The sequence below is a fragment of the Psammomys obesus genome, unplaced genomic scaffold, assembly GCF_907164565.1.
Source record: "Psammomys obesus unplaced genomic scaffold, mPsaObe1.curated_primary_1811, whole genome shotgun sequence".
In the NCBI taxonomy this organism is placed as follows: Eukaryota; Metazoa; Chordata; class Mammalia; order Rodentia; family Muridae; genus Psammomys; species Psammomys obesus.
In genome coordinates this window covers 9905981-9928624 of record NW_026586383.1, presented here as the reverse complement: position 1 = coordinate 9928624, position 22644 = coordinate 9905981, and the positions used below count along the sequence as shown (strand labels likewise).

General features: G+C 51.1%; 1 protein-coding gene across 1 annotated transcript in view; it reads left to right on the top strand.

Annotated features, from left to right (window-relative positions):
* Nucleotides 1–22644, top strand: part of Ulk4 (unc-51 like kinase 4) — a 246945-nt gene that overhangs the window by 162037 nt on the left and 62264 nt on the right. The window contains exon 36 of the mRNA XM_055601553.1: nt 14557–14742. Within this exon, the coding sequence (XP_055457528.1) occupies nt 14557–14742 (186 nt within the window). The remainder of the gene's footprint in view (nt 1–14556; nt 14743–22644) is intronic.

Sequence of the window (22644 nt, the reverse complement as noted above, 5' to 3'; positions counted from 1 at the left end):
AGGATTCACTAGAAACATTCTGAAAGACGTTGCTCACAGGCGCTTCTCTCTACCTCGCAAGCCAGAGAGCAGCTGAGCTGAGCTTACTATCTCTTCTCACAAGGGCCATTGTCCCACACGCGATGCCATTGCTGGCTTTGGCCTCTTTAGCCTCGTTAGTGATGAAGCAGCCGACAAACGAAGCATGAGGGAGAGGTCCGTTTGGCACAGCCAAAGGAGGCAGCCCATCGTGGTAGGAAGAGTGTGAGGGCTGGCCGTGCTGCGTCTGTGGTCAGGAACGGCACCGCGACGGGTGGCAAGTCCCCTTCGGCTTCAGTTAACCTGATCAGGAGAACATAGTCACTCGGCCAAGCCAACCCTCGCAGACACAGGCATAGCTGACCCTGTGGCTGAGTGCTACTCTAATCACGGCAGTGCCTCACGGGTGTCCTGGAGGCCTTTCTGCGGCTCCAGACCTTCCGGGTAACAGTCAGCACTGAGCATCGCAGCATAGGTTCCCAGGGAAAGCCAGACAGTGGTCTGGGTGCCCAGGCCTGTGGGCGGCTTGTAGGGGTGTTTTCTGTTTGGTTGGCTGAATGGCAGCTGGTTGCTCAGTTCCCATGGCCCTGGTCGGTCCCTGGGAGGGCACACCACCTTTCCTGATCCTTCCTCCACCGGCCCTGAGGCAGCAGGCAGACATCCATCTCCAAGGCACTTAATTATCCAGCCCTCCACACTGTCCTACCCATCTTCCTTCATGCATGCATAGCTTGGGGGAGGGGAATGTTTTTCAACTCACAGCTACTTCTGTAATTATGGCTGGTTCATAACCAAAGATTCTCGAGGCAAAAGTAGGAAACTCACATTTCATGTAAATGAAGTCTCACAGCTGTTGGATGTGGGACAGCCGTGGTCATTACAGAATCCTCCACGCAGAAACTCTGCCAATAGGGGAAATTCAATGTTTAACTCAGTCAGTTTCCCTGACTTCTTGGCAGGAGGCGATAGTGAACTGGCTGCTGAAGGACTGAGCACCCTTTGTCCTGCAGGCTCCCGATCTAAAGTGACCTCAGACCTCAGACGGCGACGCTTTGGCCAACAAGGCCAGGCAGAGGCACCAGCGTCTAAAGCAGGGATGACAGGACGCTGCGTGCCCTGCCCGAGCGTGTGGAGGTCGGTGCCCTTCCCAGGGATGCTGACTCACTGTGTGCCGCTCTTGTCTCCAGGAGTCTTGAGTGCGTAGCTTGTGTTTGGGTAGTTGTAAAAGAGCCATTGGTCATTTTTCTGTGTATGTGTGTGCACATGCCCTGAGGCTGAAGTTACAGGCTGCTGTGCCTCGTGTGGGTGCTGGGATTGAACTCGGATCCTCTGCAGGAGCAGCCAGGGCTTTGAAACGCCGAGTCCTCCCTCTCTCCTCCCTGTTGCTGCTTTTTGGAGATGGCCTTGCTCTGTAGCCCAGGCTGGCCTGGAACTTAGGCTGAAAGAAAACCTGTTTTACCACCCAAGTCCCGGAATTAAGGGTGTGAGCCACCAGCACACCCAGCTGCCACGTGTGGCTTCTGCGCCGCTGTTCCCCGGTGTGTGCACGCTTCGCATATGTGCTCCGTGCATTCAGAGCTGTGCACACTTCCAGGCGCTCGCGTTCCAGAAGTAGGTTCCAGGCGGAGCTGACTTACCCTCCCAGACAGCGTGACAGCCACAGGGCACACTCCTGGGGCGGGGTGTGAGGGGAAGGTGGGCGTCAGCTGTCGCCTGTCCTCCCCACGTGTGCAGGGCCAAGCTCCGTCTCTTAGGATCTGTACCAGTCCCCAGTTCCCAGACTTGTGCCGTTGGCTGTTCAGACACGTTGACTCCCTGAGAATCTGTGTTCCTTTCTCTGGGCATGAAGGAAAGAATCTTTTGCAGGTTGTCTTGCTGTTGTTTTGCTGTTTTGAGGTGGGGCTGGGGTCTCTCTGTGTAGACCAGGCTGGCTTCCTCCTCACAGAGCTCTGCCTGCCTCTGCCTCCCCGTGCTGGGGTTAGAGGTGTTGCCATGGTGAATTACCTTAATGTCTGCCAGTCTGGTTGTTGTTGGCTGCGGCTTCTGCCCATGTTTTCTGCTTTGTCTGTCTGTGCAGCATCTTTGAATGGTCGTAAGTGGAGCCTTCTGTCACAGCACATGCATGTCCTTGTTCATTTTCTTCTTGCTATTTTTAATTTTATAGTTATTTTCCTTTTTCCCATTTATTTATTTAACCACTTTACAACCTGATCACAGCCGCTTCCCTCCTCCCCTCCCAGTCTTGCCCTCATGCCCCCTCCATCATCAACCCACCCTGGCATGTCAACTCACAACATGGCTAAGAGCATCTTCTCCCACTGAGGCCAGCCAAGGCAGCCCAGCTAGGAGAAAGGGATCCAAAGGCAGCAACAGGGTCGGAGACAGCCCCTGCTCCCATTGTTAGGGGCCCACATGATGACCAGGCTGCAACCTGCTACATATGTGTAGAGGTCTGGGTCCAGCCCCTGCATGGACCGTGGGTGGTGGTTCAGTCTCTGTGCACTCCCACGGGCCCAGGTTAGTGACTCTGTAGGCCTTCTTGTGGTGTCAGGTATTTTCATTACAAAGAGAGCTGCTGTCTTACAGATAAACCTCTCTGTGTCCTTTCCACTTTGGCGGCTCTCTTTCTGGTCTTATGGATCCTCCCATCTGCAGACCCTGGGCCTTCCACCTGAGTTAGCATTGGCAGGTTTCAGCAGCCTTTGAGGCCCTGGACCGATCTCCGTGGACTCTGAGGGAAGATGAGAACATTCTTCATGTGAAAGAGCTATTTTAGTGCACTCCCCAAGGCTTACACTGAAAGCCCTTTGTGATGTGATTCTCCAGAGAAGGGTCACCGCTGGAGGGGCGCCTGTCCCCGGCATGAACTTAGGATGGCGAGGGAGACCTCTTCAAGCTGAGGCACCCTGGTTTGCAGCCAATCTGCAGTGATGCCCTTGTCAAAATCCACTTATTAAGATTCGGCTGATCTGCCCTTCCTGTGCCACAGCCAGGTCATCTCACAGTCCACATGAGGGTCAGCCACTGGGCAGCAGAGGTGGCGTTGCCAGAGCCGGCTGGGTCAGCTCTGAGCATCGTGCATTCAGCTGTGGCTGCCCTGGCTTCACGGGTGGCCAGATGAGTGACGGCAGTGGGCAAATTAATGCACACTGCCCACCCCAAAGAGGGAGGGGCTGCCAGGATGGCCCGGCAGGCGAAGGTGCTTCTGCCAGGGCTGACCACCTGAGCGTTTCCCCTGGGGCCACGTGCTGCAACTCACGAGTTTACACTCAGCGTGTAAAGGGGAAGGACACGCCTGCTGGAGCTGTTGGGAGTCAGATGGGTCTCCGCATCTCGGCGAGGCCTTGGTGCAGCGCGCAGGCCTCACACGCTTGCTCTGCTCCATGTCGTGTCGTTCCTGAGCCATCTTTACCAAAGCACAACGCTGCGTGTAAAACCCACTGTGGCGGCAGCAGACCTTAGGAGCCTAGGAGCTGTGTGTGCTCTGGTTTATTTTTGCCCCTGCCCCAAGCCATTTGATTGTAGATGCTGTCTGAAAGGCCGGCTCCGTGTCAGGTTTGAAGCCCCGGAATAACATGGCTATTCACCCGTGACTGTAAGCAGCGGTTGCTCCGTTTTGATAACGATGTTTGGCTTTTGGTTCTGCCTTGTGCCTGCAGCGTTGCCCTGCCGATGGCTCCCAGGGGCTTCCGTGCTGCGTGGTCTGTAATCATATTACCCGCGTCTAATAAACAGCCCGCCGTATTGTAATAAACCCTGTTTGCGCACGGCCTCGTTAGTGTGCTAAAATAATGGAGCCGGGGCGTCTGGGCAGAGTGAGTCTGCAGTTAGCTGGCCTCACGGCTCCACGGCCGCTGAGTGAGGTCCCAGCACGCTGCCATCACAGGTCCCCGGAGCACCCCGGCCCTCTGCAGAGCTGCCTCTGGGCCCGGAGTCCTTTGGCCCGGATTGTACATGAACGGCCTTATTTCCTGAGTCTGGACACAGCTCTGGGATAAACCACGCAGTCCTTTCAAAGCTGCGACCTCGCCGTAAAGAATTGGTGCTGGACACCGGGCAGCGAGGGCTTAACCGTGCTCTGGCGGTGTTGCTCAGACTGTGTTCTGCATCCGTCCCTGATGTCTCAGGGTTAGGGGTGGTTTTTGTAGCATTGGCCTGGCGGTTTCATTAAAGGACAGCCATTGTCTCCTGGGAAATCACAGTTAAAAACAAAACCACTTCCTCTTATTTTCTGTAAGGGCACATCTACCTCATGCCTGTATTCGTTAATCTGAACTCTTCAGAGAGGAATTACTTTAGTGCAAGAGAGAATTTTCAGTCTTGGATTCAGTCAATAGTCATTTTGTGTGTGTGTATGTGTGTATGTGTGCGCGTGTGCATGAACACATGAGTGTGTGCTTGTTGCGTAGTGTATGTGTGGATGCTCGAGTGTGCAAGGGCACATGTGTTAGCTGTATGTGGAATGCACATGTGGAAGCCCAAGGCCTACGTCACGTGTCTTCCTCCCTTGCCTTCTACCTTAGTCACGAAGCAGGGCCTCTCGGGAAGCTGGGTCACTTGCCAGTAGGGCTGGTCCTGCTTGCTCACGCCAAGAATCTTCTCTTGTCTCCCCTTCTGGGGTTCCAGGTGGGCTGCACCCCGATGGCTTTGCAGGGAGCTGAGCTCTGAGCTCCTGTGTCCACACTGTGTGACCGCCGAGCCAGACTCCCATCCACAGCTGTTTTAACTTCTGCATTCCCATCCTGCCCTGCGCCTTTCACCCTGGTAGCACCAGAGCCGACACTCTGTGCTTCTTGTTTCCTCTCTGATGCTCCTAGCACACCGAGTCTTGTGGACGCTGTTAGTGCAAGTCCACCACTATTGGCCGGCTGACTGTGACTGTGTATCTCCACCACGTGGCGGCCATTTCCCCCTGTGTCTGAGGAAGTTTTCTTTCCTTTAACTTTAGGGATAGGAACTTTAATTGCAAAAGGAGTGACGGCCAGTCACGAGAATCCTGGTGACCTAGAGATGAGAGTAAAACTGGCCCTACCACAAACACATGCCTGTGGCCTGAGGCCTGTGGCCTTTATGTCAAGGGCAAGGGCAGGCCTCTGTATTTGCTCCAGGGTTATGGGCTCTCCCACTGTATCTGGCCAGCAGGCTACAGTTGTTCGTGCTGACGGCATTAGTGTGAGCCTCGGGCATGCCTGCCAGGGGTGTCAGGGTTGCTGGCAGTTGCCTGCTGTTCCGGCTGCCCACAGTAGCTCCGGATGTGGTGCTCATGGGTGTGCTCTTCTGACATCAGCTCCCCGCAGTGACGTGCTAGGCCGCAGCGTGCTTTCAGTTAGTCCAGCGAGAGTAGAGATTCCCCTGGACTCGGTTTCTGCTCTAGGTGGCAACACCCCCAATTTTCCATCTCCCTCCCGCCCCAGGGACGGCAGCCGCTGAGTCATCTCCTTAGCGTTGCCGTTTGTGGATGAGAATTTCTCTCAGGAAGCTTCCCTTTGGGTGTTTTGTTGTTTTTGTTTTGGCTGTGGTATCAGGAAGTAGCCACACTAACTCAAAACACATGAACTTCAAGCCATTAAGTTTGGCAGGGTGGAAAAATAGGTCATCTTAGTAGGCAAATATAAATTGCAAAATCTGGCATCAAAGTAAGTTAACCTCAAGCCCCAGGAGTGCGCATGTGGAGGCCGGAGGGCGGTCCTGGGGTGCAGCTGCTCCCCTGCTCCATCCTGGGTCCTGGGCGCTGAGCGTCCGGCTGTGTCTTTACCCACAGGCCACAGGCAGAACAGTTTTAAGTGTTAGATGTTGCTTTCTCAGTAAGCAGTCACCCTGTCTGCCTTCCCGGTGTCTTCTGTGACTTCTTTCTTGGAAATCATCTTTTCATGGACTGTTAGGATGTGAAATAGAACGGATTCTCTGTGGCTGAGGAGCGGAAAGGTGACGCAGTTAAAGTGGCTTCGGGTCTAAAGAGCAAACACTAGAATTTTCTTAGTCATAACCCAAACCAGAAAACTCAGGAAAAACAAATGTGTGAACTTGGTGTGTCAGGGATGCCCCCTGTCACTCCTGAGACACCAGAGGAGGAGAGTCTGGAGGGGAGGAGCCAGAGGCAGTGAAGGAAGTCGCACTGGCTCCAGCTCACCGCCCTCACCCCCTCTGGGCTGCGCGCACACCCGGAGTAGCGCCACCTGCTGGGGACTAAGAGTGCAGCAAGGAGCCCTTGGGGACCAGCTCCAACCGGGCATTCTGCTTCTTCTGTGCAATGTAAAAATGTTGCCGTGTGGTTTACAAATGAATCCTAGATGCCAAAGAAACAAACAGCCCCGGAGTTAATCTGTTGATCCAGAATATAAAGCCTGTGGAAACTCTCCCAGTTCATTTCCACAGTGACAGTGAGTCATAATCTGAAAACATCTCACAGTTGACGATCATTTTCACTTAGGATGCAGATAAACATTTTTAAAGAAAATCTAACCTGACAGAATAGTGAGGGACCATTGTGAATGGGAAGGAAGGTTCATCTCCAGAGCTCAAGAGAAACTCAAGCTCTGCGAATACAAGTTTGTGTCTTGTGGAAATGAAGGACACTATGAAGAAGATCATAGTTGATGCTGAAAGTTCAGCTGTCCAGCCTTCATTTTCCTTAAAAACACATAGCGCACATTTTTATCTGTTTTATATCTGCGGTGGTTTGCCTGCGTGTTTGTCTGTGCGTGTCTGGTGCCCCAGGAAGCCAGAAGAGGCTGGTAGGCACCTTTCCTCTGACGTAGCCCCGCCAGTCATCTGGAGCTGCGCGCCTCCGGCCTGCACAGCGAGAGTTTCCAGCTGGGCTTTTTGCTGAGACCCCGCCCCTGAACTCCGTGTGGATACCCCTGCACAGATAGCACATCATGGTAGCGCCGATGGCAGCGTGGCTGTCTGGCCCCATGTCTGCCCGAGCCCTCTGGCCTCTCCTGTTGCACACTCAGCCCATCCCTGACAACTCTCAAGTCCTCGGAAGCACCGAGCACACCGCCACGTCTCTTTGGGTTTGTTTTCTTCTCCTTTAACATTTTTATTAAAGTTTAAGAGACTCGCCCCACAGACACCAGCTGCCACCCAGGCCGGGGAAGGAGTTCCCAGATCTTACCATTTCCTCGATGTCCTTCCCAGGTTGGGTGCATTTCAAAGCGCTGTCCCGGGCTTTTGATCTTGGTGTAGAAGCCTTGAAAGTCTTTCCTCCCGCATCCACTTGGCTCCTGCCTCACCCCTGGCCAGCTAATGGAGGCCCTTCCCACAGGCGCCATGGCTGTCCTAGGGCAGCGGCCTGGTGTGACACCACGTGCTCGCTCTAACTGCCCCGTGCGCTCTGTGCCCTCAGCATTAGGACCTTCCTGACAATGACTGTGACGCTATGACAGTCCAGTTATCTTGGTCCCCAGTTTGAGGGTACAGTCCACCATGACAGGGAAGGGCTGAGTCCCAGGAGTGTAAGACAGCTGGTCACACTTTGTCCACAGCCAGGAGACAGAGCTGTGGGTGCTGATGGAAGCCTGTTTGTCCCTCCTCTTTATTCACCTGGCGGATTGCGCTGCCGGCTGCAGAGAGCCCTGTCCAGCCTCAGGGAAGCCTCCCTGGGAACGCCCTCACAAGCATGCCCAGAACGGTGCTTCACATGAACCACCGGCTCACGGTCAGGCAGGCGTGCCCCCACTGTGGAGCTGTGGCTGCTTTTGTCAGGGTCCCCGTCACGTGGTGTCCAGTGCATGGTCAGGGGGTCTGGGCCTGTCCCTAGTGCTCCCTCAGGGACGCCCACCTTCTCTGTTCATCCAGACACATCCCCTCCCTTCCACCCCAACTTTTCCTCCTGGCAATGAGTTTAGGGCTGGAAGCAAAGTGCATTCCCCTCCCTCTCTGCTTCCCTGCTTGGAATCTGCCCTTCCTGCTCTCCCAGCATGCCTCCGTTCCCAGGCTTGTGCTCCTGAGGAGGAATGCATCTCCTGTCTCCTCCTCTTCCCTTCTCGTGCTCTTGCAGGCCCGGGTGGAACCAGTGAGCGTTCTTTGCCCGAGCTATTCTGTGAGGTGTTTAAAGGACTGCATAGAAGCCAGCAACTTTGTCATTTGGAGAGGGGATAGCAGCTGACAAGGCAGGTGACAGGCAGCTGTGAGTGTGTCACCCAGAGCTGAGGGCTAGGGAGGGGGGCTCATGAGCCGTGTTCACTGTGGGGATGAGGACTGAGGCAAACACTTCCACTGTGAAAAAGTAAAAACCCTCCAGCCAGCAAGTCGAGGTTTTTATGTGAAGTCTTGCGGTCATTGGCTGTTATGTTAGGCCTGATCTTTGAAATGACTGTTGACACACCCATCCGTCTGTGCTGCTAAGGCCTTTCAGTGGCTGCACGTCCCACCATTCTGCGGTCTGCAGCAAACTCTGGAGGATGCTGCGAATCTGTCCGGACAAGTCGGGGCCATCTGTGCCACCTGTGCCTTCCAGTTTGTCTCTGGGACGTTTTCCAAATCTGTGATGTGCAGACTTAGGATCACGTCAGTAGAGGGAGTGGCCAGCCATTGTCCCTCTAACTCCCCACGTGTAAGCATTCCATGTGCTGGGGTGGAGGCCCGTGGGACCCCTCACCCAGGGATTTCCACATCCACCTACTCAGTGATGCTGGCACTGCCACTGGGTGGGCGGGTGTGCTGTAGGGGGGCGGGCAGCAGGGTTGATGTCCTAACACTGCCGAGCTCTGTCTCCAGGCACGCGAGCAACATCAAAGGGGCAGGAAGCACTGCGGGGAAGTGGTTATTTTTGCTATTTCTTTGTTAATGTATTTTCTCCTCTGGAACTAATTCTCCCCGTGCAATTTTGACAAAGCACTGCGGTAGGTAATATTTTTAAAATAGAATACACACCGAGAAGGATCTTTGAAATATATTTTGTTGGGAATGTTTATTAAAGAGAAACATAACACACCACAACTGTGATTTTAAATTACTCTAAAGCAGTTTTTAAAATTTGAGTGTATGTTCCCTTAGAATTACCTCCAGGCTGCAAGCGAGTGTTGAGGGTGGCCAGGAAGAACACTTCCAAGGAGCTAGGTCGACAGAGGGGGAAAAAGATGCCAAATGGGTGTACCTCAAGTCTGATGACATGTTTAGCTTCAGCTCAGATTACCTGGACGCAGTTGAGTGTGTAAGTAGGTTAGGAGGACCGCAGAGCAGCGAAGTTTCTATGCAGGCTAAGCCATGAGTGTCAGCTGTCAGGTGACAGCCGGGCAGCCCTCAGGAGATGGATCCCTGCACGTGCGTGTGGGAATTATTATGATTGCGTTGATGGAGGCGGGAGATCGCCCACCGTGGGCGGCTCCATCCCCTGGCCGGGACCCTGGACTGTGCGTGTGGAGAGGGAGCTGAGCAGCAGTGTGCGTGTCACCCTCTGCCTGCCTCCGTGGAGGTCTGTGAGCAGAGCTCCTGCCGCTCTGGTGGTCTGTACCCCTGAGCTCTGAGCCAGACCAAGTGTTTCTGCTAGAGTCATTACCTAACAACAATGGAGCCAGGGCAGAAGTCGGCAAGAAAGGACAACAGGATAAACCTTCACAGCTAAACGGCAAACACGCTTAAAATAACCCACAGGTCAAAGATGATTCTCAAAGGAAGTCTTAATACACAGAAGTGAACTGAAATGAAACATACCAAATTTGTAGGATGTACTTGAAAGCATCCTTTAAAGAAAAAGTCTAATACTAAAAACTTATAAAGCGGAAAGGCCCAGGCAGGCGTGGTGCCACAGTGTATGATCCTGCTTGGGAGGCTGAGGCAGAGGGTGCGAGTGAGGCCAGCCTGGGTCATGTGGAGAGTGAGCAGGGCCTGGAGCCAGCAGTTATGTGAGGAGCAGCCGCCAGGCCTCCCAGGACGCCAACAAAGATGAGAGAAGCAGAGAGAGCTGGGGTGGGGTGGGATGGTGCCGCCTCTAAGACCAGCTTCCGGGGATGTTCTGAACAAACGAAGACAGTAATCGGTTCCTTTATAACTACAAAACTTCAACCAAGATGAGCAGCGAATTGTTCTGGAATCATTAAAGAAATTAAATTTCTAATCTTTCCAACCCCAAACAATTTCACCAGAATATTCTAACAGGGAAGATTGGGCAACAGTTTTACATAATTTCTTTCAGAAAAGAGGAAAGAAATTATTTCCCAATCCATTTCCTGAGGATGGTGTCGGTCTGATGTTGACTTCAAAGAATGACCAGAAAAGCAAAACACCAAAACATACACACACACCACAGAAACCACCACTACTCAGACCACAGACCAGTGTCTCTCATGACTCAGGTCTCACCCCCCAGTGCAGTGTTTGTGAGTTGAGCACACCTGTTTGCAGCAGAGCACAGCGGTCCGGCAGGATTCCGTCCAGGTGTGCGAGGGTTGTTCCACAAACACCTGTCACTATATCCTGCCGTGTGCGTGGTGCTACGAGGAAATTGGGTGTACTGTGAGTCCACACAGAAAAAGTGCTTGACAAAGTCTCTCCCTAGTTTCTGATAAAAATTCTCCTCTAACTAGGGTTGGATGGGAAGCCTTCTCGAGCCGGTCAAGTGTCTAAGTCTTAAGACTCCACAGCCAACGCCGTATTTACCAGTGAATGCCCAATCCTATTTCTCTAAGCTTAGGAGAGAGTCTGGTGTCGTAGCTGCCATTCGTAGGTGACATAGGGCACACATTCTCTCAAAAGGCCAGCCCTGCCTAGTGACTGCGTAGGAAACCTTTGGATTTCCTCCGTGTCTTTGTTACATCCCCCTTTTGTTTTTGATTTTGTTAATTTGGATATTCTTCTCCATCTTTTAGTTAGTTAGGCTTATCTAACGGTTTATCTACCTTTTTGATTTTCTCAAATAACAAAGTCTTTTTCATCCGTTCACTGTATTGTTCTCTTTGTTCCTGTTTTACTGACTTCAGCCCTGACTTTGATTGTTTCCTGCTGTCTACTCCTCTTGGGTGTGTTTGCTTCTTTTTGTTCTAGGGCTTTCAGGTGTGCTGTTAAGTTACCAGCATGAGATCTTTTAACTTTCTTTATGTAGTGCTGTGAACTTTCCTCTTAGCACTGCTTTCACTGTGTCCCATAAGTTTGAGTATTGTTGCACCTTCAATTTCATTGAATTCTAGAGAGTCTTTAATTTCTTTCTTTATTTCCATCCTGACCCAGTTATCATTCAGCAGAGGGTTGTTCAGTTTCCCTGAGTTTGTGGGCTTTCTGCTGATTCTGTTGTTGATCATATGCAGCTTAGGTGGTGCTGTGATGGCGTGCAGAGGGCTGTTTCAGTTTTCTCCTGTCTGTTGAAACTTGCTTTGTGACCAAGTATGTGGCCAGTGGTAGAGAAATTTCCCAAAGTGCTTTGAGGAAGGAGGTTTATTTGTTTCTATGAAATGTTCTGTGGGTATGTGTTAGGTCCATTTGGTTCGTAACGTCTGTCAGCTCCAGGATTTCTCTGTTTAGTTTTTGTCCAGATGACCTGTCTGTTGTTGGAGTGTTGACGTCGCCCACTGTCTGTGCGAGAGTCAGTGTGCGACTTAAGCTGCGGCAGTGTTTCTTGTAGAAACCTGGGTGCCCTTGTGTTTCTGCCAGAGATGTTAAGAATTAAAAGATCATCCTGATGGATTTTTCCTTTGAAGAGTATAAAGTGTCTCTTTTGATAACTTTGAAGTCTACTTTGTTAGCTATTAAGATGGCTGCATAAGCTTGTTTCTTAGGTCCATTTGCTTGGAAAATCATTTCCACCCCTGCAATCTGTTACAATGTCTTTCTTTGATGGCAAGGTGTGTTTCCAGTATGTGACAGCATGGATCCTGTTTTCCCATCCATTCTGTTAGTCTGTACTTTTTTAAAATTAGGGAATTAAATCTATTGATAATCCATACATATCAGAGATGGGCGATTGTTAATTCCTGTTATTTTGTTGGTGGTGGTGGTAGGGTGTGTGTGTGTGTGTGTGTGTGTGTGTGTGTGTGTGTGTGTGTGTGTTTCTTTTGGTTTTGCTGCTGTGAGATTAGCTATTGCTGTGCTTTGGCAGGTATAGTTAACCTCCTTGGGTCAGAGTTTTCCTTCTAGTACCTTCTGTGGGGCTGGATTTGTGAATGGATGTTGTTTAAAGTTGGCTTTGTCATGGAATATCTTGTTTTCTCCATCTGTGGTGACTGAAAGTTTTGCGGGGTATAGTAGTTAGGGCTGGAATCTGCTCTCTTAGAGTCTGCAGGATGTCTGCTCAGGCCCTTCTGACTTTTAAAGTCTATGCTGAGAAGTTGGAGGAGTTGGATTTGGTCTCCTTTATATGTTACTTGTTATTTCTCTCTTCCAGCTTCTAGTATCCTTTCTTTGTTGAATGTTCAGTTTTGACTATTATGTGGCAGGGGACCTTCCTGGTTCAATCTCTTTGGTGTTTTGTGAGCTTCTTGTACTTTTATAGGCATTTATTTAGGTTGGGAATTTTTTAACAAATTTTTATGAATTTGTTAAAAATAGTTTCTGTGTCTTCGAGCTTGGATTCTTCCTCTTTCTCTATTATTATTATTTGTAGGTTTGGTCTTCTCACAGTGTACCAGATTTTCTGTCAGGAACTTTTTGGATTTAAGATTTTCTTTGACCGATGTATTGGTTTCTACAATTGTGTCTTCTGCTCCTGAGAGTCTGTCTTCCTCTCTTATATGCTGTTGGCAATGCTCTGGTCTGTAGTTCCTGTTTTCTTCCTTAGGTTTCCATCTCCACGATTCCTTCAGTTTGTGTTTTCTTTATTGCTTCTCTTTCCATTTTCAGGTCTTGAATAGTTTTAGTCATTTCCTCCCGTTGTTTCTGTGTATTTTCCTGGATTCCATCAAGGGATTTAGTCATTTTCTCTAAGGAGCTCCATCATCTTCGTAAAGTTGGTTGTACAGTATCTTCCTGTGCTTTGTCCGAGTTGGAATACTCCGGGCTTGCTGTGGTGGGGTGGCTGGGCCGTGGTGGTGACACTGTGTGTGACTGCTGGTGACTGTTCTTGCACTGGCCTTTAGGCATCTGGGGTTGGAGTGGGTATAGGTGTAGGTGCCAATCTCGGAGTTCGTCTCTGCTGAATGGATGTTTGCTCCCTGGCTTCTGTTTCCTCTCTGACCTAGTCAGTGGGGCTGGGATTTCTTGTAGTGTGTGTTGTCTCTGGTAGAGTGGAGAATCTCCTCTTCAGTTGGAGGCCGGGGGGCGGCAGCTAGGAAGGCATTGAACTGGGGACACGGTGGGCCTGAGATAGTGGGGGGGGGGGGGCGGGCGGCTTTCCTGTACTCCTCCCAGGATGGAGCAACAGGCTTTTGGTTGGGAGGGGCCTGGGGGCTTGCAAGAAACAAGGCTTAGGCTTCTCTTCCTAAGCCTCACATTTAATATGCAAGTCAGCCCCAAACTAAGTGAAATTTAAGTGTAAAATATAAAACTATATTAAATTTATATTAAAAAATAAGACAAAATCTTTAGGACTGAAGGTGTAGCCAAGAAGTTTTCAAATTTGACACCAAAGCATCATTCCTGGGAATAGGAAATCTATTCATTGGATTTCATCAAAATTATTTTATTTTTTTTTTCTGCCAAAGACTTTGCGAAGTTGACGAGGAGAACATGCTCACACATGCAGGGAACACTTGGAAAATACCGAGCCGACAGAGGGCTGCACCAGGACTGTTTAAAGAGCTCTGATGTGAAGAAGATGAGGCTGACCACACCGCACACGTGGGGGCGGGGCTGTGTGGAGGGAGGGTGCTCCTGTTCCAGAGCCGCTTTCACAGCCTCGTTAGTGAGCCCGAGACCCCTCGCACACCCTGGCAGCTGCCCTGGGCTCCCCAGAGAGGGACCCTGTGCAAACAGTCACAGGAGCCTCATAGCATCACGTCAGCGTGCACGAGATATACTCAGCACAAAGCGATGATCAGCTAAGCAGCAGGACGCAGATTCACTCCACAAAACCCAGTAGCTCTCCGTACCATAGTGAGCTTGTGAAGAAGAAAATAAGCAAAGTTACCGTGTTCGTAAAAGCCTTAAGAGCTCACCTTAGGAGTAATAAGCCTTGGTGTCTTTTATGGGGCAGAGGTTTCCCAAACAAGCTACTGCCAAGTATTTGTCTAAAGAGGTATACAGGGCCACATCTGTGAGCCTGCATGCAGGGGCCGAGGCCAGCCTGGGCTACGCTTCTGTGAGCCTGCATGCAGGGGCCGAGGCCAGCCTGGGCCACCCAGTGAGGCCCTGTCTCAAGAAGAAAGCAAAGGCCATGAGGAGGGAGGCGTGTGAAAAGCAGGCTGATGACACGGGGTTGACGCAGACCACTGTCGATGCACTGGAGTGAGTGTGTTGGCTGCACGCGTGCGCTCTTCCCGCTCTCGGCGTAGGCCGCTCTCCCCTGTGGGCCGGAGGAAAGCGGCGGAGCTTAGGCTTGGTGCAAACAGCCTCCACGGGGAACGGTGAGGCCCCTGGGGCGTCGCTCACCCTTCCCCTCGCGCGCGCGCCGGCGCGGTGGGCTGGGCAGGTCACAGAGCTCACGCAGCCCTCTCTGCCCACCTGCAGCTTCCCAGCGAGGACCCCGAGATCGCCGCGGCTTCGGCCACGTGCCTGTCCGTCCTCGTGCAGCTGTACGGAGGAGAGCACCCCGACAGCCTGTCCCCAGAAAACCTGGCCACCTTCGCCGGCCTCCTGCTGGCCAAGGAGGAGCCCAAGGACCGGAAGCTTCTGCTCAGGATCCTCCGGAGGATGGTGAGTCTTCCCGGCCTCCGCGGCGCCCACGCGGGGCGGGGGCCGAAATGTGCGCCGTGGGCCCCCGCCGCCAGCCGTGCAGCCATGTGTGGCCGACACCGGTCATGTTCCGTGTGTTGACGTTGGTTCTCGTGCGTGTGCTATCGTTCTGGGCGTATGGGAGAGGTAGGACATCATTCTTTTAAAAAGAGAGGGAGGGCAGAGAGGCAGAGAGGTGGCGGCTCTGGCTGCAGGGATCCTGACGCGGAGTTCAGCGCTGGTTTGATTCTGTCTCACCTCAGCATCCATGTCCTCCTCCTGCCAACTGCCCCGGTTTGTAACTTAAATGGCTTTTTATTTCTAGTCTGAGAAACCATCCAGTGTGTTCTACCTTAATCCGGACTAGACTTGCACAGTTTGTCTTTCATCGCGTTTCTAAAGAGCGCGCGCGGGCCAGTGCTGTCAGGAAGGGTGACCCTGTGACCCTCGGTCTGGCCTGCATGGTTTCCTGCCCACATTTGCCAGTTCCCGGGAGCGACGAGGGTCTGTTTCAGCTCGCCACATCCTGAGGCTCAGCACGGACACCTGCCCACTCCTGGAGTGTTAATTTTGATCACTTGGCTTGAGTGTGGTGCCGTTTTATATTTTAGTTTTGTGGCAGTTGAAAATGTCAGTTCTTCCGCCCAGCATTGTATTCTAAGGGGAAGTGTTCCCTCCTGTCTAATTTGTTCTCATTTTTCTTCCCTGGTTTTAAGTATTCCCCTTGTGTCTATTTAAAGCAGTGGTTTTCGATCTTCCTAATGCGACCCTAACGGGCGGTCCAGTACCTCATGTTATAGTGACCCTGACCATAAAATTATTTTTGTTGTTACTTCACAACTATAACTTTGTTATGAGCCGTAACTATCTGAGATGCAGGGTAACTGATATGCGACCCTATTGGTGCCGTATGTAAACAGAACCTTTATTCGCCTGATTTGATTGCTGTCCTGGAGGCTCACTGCCTCCTCCTGCTGACCCAGGCCTAGTCCTGGGAGCTTCCAGCCTCTGTTCAATCTAACCTAGGACTAGAATGTTTTCAGCTCTTAGACTTACTGCTGAATAAGCCCACCTTTTCTAGTTCTTTCTGAGCTCTGGCTGCCTGATTTAACTCAGCTGTTCTGGTTCAAACTCCTCTCCCAGCTGACGTGATTCAAGCTGGCTTCTCTCTCAGCCTCTGACTGAATTGCTCTGCTTGGCCTCAAACTAACTCTAGGAATCTGTTCCGATCTTCTGGCTCCTTCTCATTCTCTGGCTCGTTCTATCTTCACCTGTGTCTAGCTTGTTCTGTCTTCAGCCTCTCTCTCGATAAAAATTGCCTCTGAATTTCATGAACTGAACTGCCAGGAGCTTAGCTCCACTGCACCGCCTCTCAGCTCCCTGACTCAAACGAACTGCCTGAACAGAACTGACAGAACTCAGAGATCTGCATGCCTCTGTCTCCTTGAATTAAAGGCCTGTCTGTATTCCAGCCAGAGTAGCCATGTTGCTGGATTAAAATTTCTCTACACCTTCCCCTGTTTAAGCTAAAAATTGTATACAATTTAACTATTTCAACAGAAAAAATTATCAACCCCATAAACTTAACAGTCTGCATGTCCTTATGAAGATACATTGATGCGATAATCCTCTGTAATTGATCCTGGTACAATTAGATCTTTATGAGCCCACACATAAACTAGACAGTTAGGCACGGTCATTCCATGCCAGCTCCTGACACCATCAAGCTGGGCTCCTCAGCCATCGTCAATGGGATGTCTGTCTTGATCCTCAGTTTCATTAGGTGCCATAGGTTCACAATTAAGCATTTCCTGTTCTCTTACTTCCTCTGAAATGGAGTTTCCAGTTGTCTTTCGGTGGCTTATTGTGATTCCTGGCTCATTCCTTGCTCTGGACTTGAGGCTCTGGCTACTCCCAGGCTCTCTCGGTGTTCAGCCAAACTTGAAGACTTGAATCTTCCTCTGTAGACGATACTAGGCAAATTCCTCCCCTGTGGTTTTCTGTCAGATGACCTCTGCTTTCTGCAGTGTTGGTGAGCTATCTTCTTCTTGTCCTTCCAACCATGTGGAGTGCCCTGTGTAATTGTGTCGCCAGATGGAAAAGTAACTGTTAGTCTCCTGACATTATGTCATCTTGGAGTCCTACTGCCTCCGTCTGCTAACCTAGGCCTAGTCCTTGAAGCTTCCAAAAGGCATGTACAACCACACCTCACGCCTGGACCTAAGCTTTTCTCTGTCTGCAACTTTCTCTATACCAGCTTGGCCTTGAACTCACATCTGCTTGTCTCTGCCTCCTGGTATTAGAGGCCTGTCTGTATCCAGCCAGAGTGGCCAAACTGCTGGGCCAGAATTCAGTTGAGACTGACAGGTAGAGAACTGCTGATCTCGGATGGCCAGGGAGAGCCGCTCTGTCTCTGCAGGCAAACCAGGGCACCGGGAAGGCAAGGAATCAGTACCAGAGAGGGACCGGCCGGTGTCAGTGACGGAGTTGTGGAGGCCTGACACACTCAGTTTCTTCAGTTGTAAGAAGTTGCAGAGGGAAGACTTTCCCTCGAGGGTCTGGGCCAAACAAGCTCATTAGGGGCACATGCTGGCCAGAAGCACGTGGACACGGCTGCATGTCTTTACTGTACTGAATAGGTGTGCCCTGTGGCTCCTAGGGCTGGAACCGGGGTGGAGTCAGAGGTGACCCTGAAGTGCAAGGGGCCCTGGGGTGGGCATGTTACAGCGGGAACGCTGCGTCTGTCCACCATCTAGGGGGTTGTGGGGACGGGTGGTCACCAGAAGACACTCCCTGGCATTTCTGCTTAGGCTCCCAACCGTGGAGCAGGGTCTTTCTGAAGCCATTATTCTCACTAAAAAAGAAATAGGCTATTTAATTCCTGCTGGTGGGTTTGAACCGTGCCCCGAGTCTTCCCCTACTCTGTCCACATTTAGCACATTCAGAGAACTAACGAGGGGGAGCCTGATGCCTGATTCTGTTTACCAGGAAGCTGGGAGGGTTTAATCATACCTAGTGGTCTTGCTTTACAAATGTGGGCACCCATCCCATCCCTGCCAAGTGTTTGTGTTGGTGACAGTGTTCCCAGGGGACTGCGAACAAGCCCACATACCTGTTAATTAAAGCTAGACGCTCAAAATGGTGGCTGCTGCGACAGCACAGAACTGTCTTCTGCCTGAGATTGGCTGACCGCCCTGTAAGAGCAGGTGGCATCCAGAGAGAGAAGGTGACGCGTGTCACCCTCAGGCAGTCTGGGCAGTCAGGGTGGTGGGTGTGCAGTGGGCAACTTGGGTAGGTGTGTCACTGTGACCGTGAAGGCGATGAGATTGGCGTGTCTCACAAGATCCTTTCCTTGAAAGGTCTCTACCTGGTGCCCTGAGCCTGTGTGTGGGCAGGGGCTGAGGAAGCCCTGACAAATGGGTGTGTCAAGGACACTAATGACTTAAGCCGTGGGAGCTTCCTCCGGGGAAGGCCTAGAGGTGCCTGACACCTTGAGATGTCTGCGTGTTCAGGAGTGATTGACCAGGTTTCTGCTCCCGGGTGACCGCACCTGGAGCCTGCTCCCCTGCACAGAGCCCGGGGAGTGTGGGCACGCCCCTGCTGGTGTGATTCCGGGCTGCTGTGCAGTGGGTGCCAGCCCCTCAGCGTGTGCGCTGCCCATCGGGGCACAGCTCTTTGTCTGTGTTTCTGTCCTTCCTTCCTTCCTTCCTTCCTTGCTGAGTCAAGTCCCTGAGCCATGTAGGACATGCGCTGTCTGTCCTGTCTTAAGTTCTGACACTGGTCACCAGGTGCCCTCCATCCAACAGGAGGGCAAGTGCGTTAATCTGTGAACCTGCGTGTCATGTGGCACTTCCTCCTGTGCCAAGCCCATGTGGGCGTGTCCAGCACACCGGCCCCAAGCGTCTCAGGGTGGCTGTGGGTGTGGCCCAAGTGTCACTGGCAAGCTGTGCCAGCAGGCGACACAGCAGTGTCCTGTGCTTGCGTGGCCTCGAGCTTTTGTCTCATGACAGGGTAAGTTGCAGAGCTCAGACTCAGGATGGGCCAATTCTAACCACAAAAGTAAAGAAATGTTCTTGGGAGAATAGCAAGAGAAATCGAGGTTTCTCCCTCCCGACTGAAGTTCCTCAGGATTACAGCCTTCTGTCTCACCTCTCCTCTCCTCCCATTCCCTCCTCTCCCCTTCCCTCCTATCGTCTCCCCTCCCCACCTCTCCTTTCCTCCCTGTTCTCTCCTCTCCTCTTCCTTTTCTTCTTTCTTTATTTATTTTTTGTTTGTTTGTTTGTTTGTTTATAGACAGAGTCTTTCTAGTCCTGGCTGTCCTGGAACTCGCAATGTAGTCCAGGCTGGTTTTGAAGTCACTGTCTCTGCCTCCCGAGTGATAGGATTAAAGGCGTTGCTAGGATGGGTCCATAAGGTCCGAGGTGAGTGAGTTGGAGTCCAGAGAAACTGTTAAGAGCAATACCACTTACCAGTTAGTTTATAACAAGTGTGAGCGTTACAGCAGACACGAGCTTCTCCTGCAGCGCTGGGGGAAGGTCTGGGGAGCCTGCTGGCGTCCGTGTGTGCTTGCTCATGGCTGCGCTGCGCGGATCTCACTGTCATATCTGCAGGTACCTGGGGAAAACCCTGAGTGAGGTCCTGGTATCTTTTCAACAAAGGAAAGCAAGTATCTCACCTAGAATTCTTCATTATCACTGGATAACATGTTCTGGAAACCATGGCGGGGTACGAGTGCGCGTGTGCAAATATTTGTGAACTTTCCATCATGTGACAACTCCTTTACATGTGAGAAATTTCTCTGCAGCCCTGGGGATATAGATATGTAAGAAACACAGAACATTTACTGAGGAAAAAAATCACAAAGAAATGTATTTTAAAACTGTTTTTGGCATACCTGTCACTTTACCACTTATCAAAGACAGTAATGCATTTGCATATGAGTGAGGTGAATGAGCACCATTATTTATGCGTGGACACTTAAACCTCAGCTGAATGTGACTGCAGGACCAGGAGCATTTTTCACATTTGTCAGGCTCCGTGTGCATCTCGGTTTTGGTGACTCTGAGCACCCCTCTCTGCATATACTACAACACGACAGAAATGTTTTGGGGGCCCTGTCAGAAATTCTGTTCTAATCTCAAGCTAGAATTCATTGGACAATTGTGTATGAAACTCAAAGAGCATTTTTTAAAAGCAAATATTCTAGTGTTACACAGTCCAGAGACATCCAGTTTGATCCCTGCATGCTGCGTCTGTGTTTGCTGTGGCTGCTCCCAGGTGCTCTGTGCAGCACGCGTGCTCTGTGAAGGGACAGAGTGCACAGTGCACAGGACCTGTGTCGTGTGGCTTCAGTGATGCTCAGTTATGCAACATGGACAAACGTTGCACGCTCCTCCACTCCAAGGCACTGGGTTCTTTCTGAGATTATAATAATTTAATTATAACGGTTCTCCCTTTCCTCCCTCCACATCCTTGCATTTACCTCTCTTCCCTCTCCCTCAGGTTTGGCCTCTTTTTCACTAATTGTTACCGGATGCACACACATATTTTTGTATACTGTATATACATGTATAGTCCTAAATACAACCTGTTGCGTCCCTGGAATGTGACTTGTGTGCATGTTTTCAGGGCTGACCGTTGGCATGCTCTTCCCTGGGGAGGGCCACCGCTCCCGCTCCCCAGCTTTACTCAGCCAAGGCGCTGGATGTGAATCAATTTGGCATCATGCCTTTGGAAGCCCTTTCCTCTCACCAGCTTCACCCTGACCCTCACCTTTAGCGCCACAGCTTGTGTGCTGTCATGACTCATAGTTCAAGAATGTGGGACAGACATAGATCAAGCCGGACATGGGTCCAGTGTCCCCGGGACGGCACTTTTAGAGTCTTTTTTGGGCCCCGGTGACCCTGGTGACGCTTTCCCCCTTTGGGGATTAGCACCTTCAAATATGCCAGCAGAGGGCCCATTTCCGCGTGTTCCCCGGATGGTACCCTGGCATCATGGCTTCGGTCGCTTCTGTCACACTTGACCCTGCCGCTGTGGCGTCTCCTCGCAGCAGCCATGCGGGGCTCCCACGCCACATTGCCCGTGCCTCTTGCTCTGATTTATCCGTGGCTCAAAGGCATGCCACACGGCACACGTTTTCTCAGGACCCTGACTACTTTTATTTGCTGTAAACCGGCAGTACTTGCTGTCTCTCTAGGAACAGGAGCTAGAAACATAGATTGTATTAACCGCTGCTCTAGAATATTTGATTTTCAAATATCATAGAAGGTTTGATGCCACTTCAAAAATCATTATTATGTCCGGAACCCAAGCCTGGTTATGAACTCCTAACAGGCCTTTTGTGCTATGGGTATGAGCAGGTTTTAATGAAATTTGAGTGTCTCTAGAGATCACAGATACTTGGGCCTTGAACATTGTGGCGTTGCTTAGCAACCTGGAAGTCATTACCTCTCAGGCACTGCAACAACAGGCCGCACTTCTCTTTGCTGCTCTCTGATGGAAATGTAATCGAGACGATCCCCTTCTAAGGCTCCACTCCACAAGCAGGCGGCAGAGTGGATTTTGTTAATTTGATTTCCAGCCTGGGCAGTTTTTAATCCTGTGAAAAAGTGTTGTCTCCTGGCTGCCGTGTGTAACCAGGTGAATCATCTTCTCAGGTGCAGTTACGAGCAAGACCCCCTCTGTGACACCAGAGAGACTGCTCACAAATGTCATGTGGCCTCAGCACACTGGAGAGCTGGTCACACTTACTGCCAGTTGTTAGTCAATGCAGGATCTCTCCTTAGTTTGTTCTACCTAGATATTTGAAGATTTAGGCAGGTTTGAAGAATGGACCGTCATACACGTTAGAGGTGTAAGAGCAGAGCAGTGTTAATCCCAATTACTGAAAAGTTAGATTTACAGAAAAAGTACTTTTCAAAGTTTTTATAGAAGTGTCTTGCATTAATAAACAGTAATAAACAGACATTCTGTGCATTAAGTTTCAAGAAACACCGTGAACAGGAACCAACAGGAGAAACAGCACAGGTCACTTGGTGAATGGGTATATACAGTGTGACATGTCAGGTAGCAGTGTCAGCCGGCCATCAAGAGAAATGAAGTGGCAGAATTTTACAGATGGATCTTAGACGTAATAAGTGACTGAAGTCAACCACAGAAGACCAACCACGTGATTCTGTTAAGTGAGACAGATAGTGAGCTGAAGAGTGTCGAGAGGGATGCCAAGAGGGTGAGTGCATTTCTCTGTGAGCTGATGGGGTGCTCTGGAGCTGACAGTGGAGAGGGGTGACCCCGTGGATTTCCTCAACAGCATTAAGTTGTACACTGTAAGACGGTATGTCTTATATGTTTGTTTGTTTGTTTGTTTGTTTGTTTGTTTTAAACAAACTGAGACACAAAAAAGGAAAAAGAACTCAGCTAACTTGGGAAGCCTAGGAATAGGAAGGAAAGCAGGGGAATGGGGGTGTGGCCAGCGGGTGTGTCCTGCAAGCTCAAGGCCCTGGATGCCTAGCCACGCCCACATGTGTGGAGCTGCATGCGCATGCACGAGGAAGCACCTTCACAGAATGATAAAATAGCTGTAAACCCAGTCGCAGCGCACAGTGTCACTGATAATATGAAAGCACCGGTTACCGGCGCCCTGGTCCAGAGATTTCTAGAAGACGGCGCTGGCTTGAGAGAGGTCTTCAGGGCTGAGGACCTCAGGCCACCGCAGGCAGGAAGCAGGCACCGGGAAGCATCCTCAGAGCCCCAGCCCCGGCCACAGGCGCTCAGCAGCTGCAGGGCCCACCCTGCAGTGTGAGTCTGATCATTGGGCCATGGAAAGGCGGACAGAGCTCTTCCACAAAGTTGTCCCAGCGCTCACACACACGCTGTACCTGC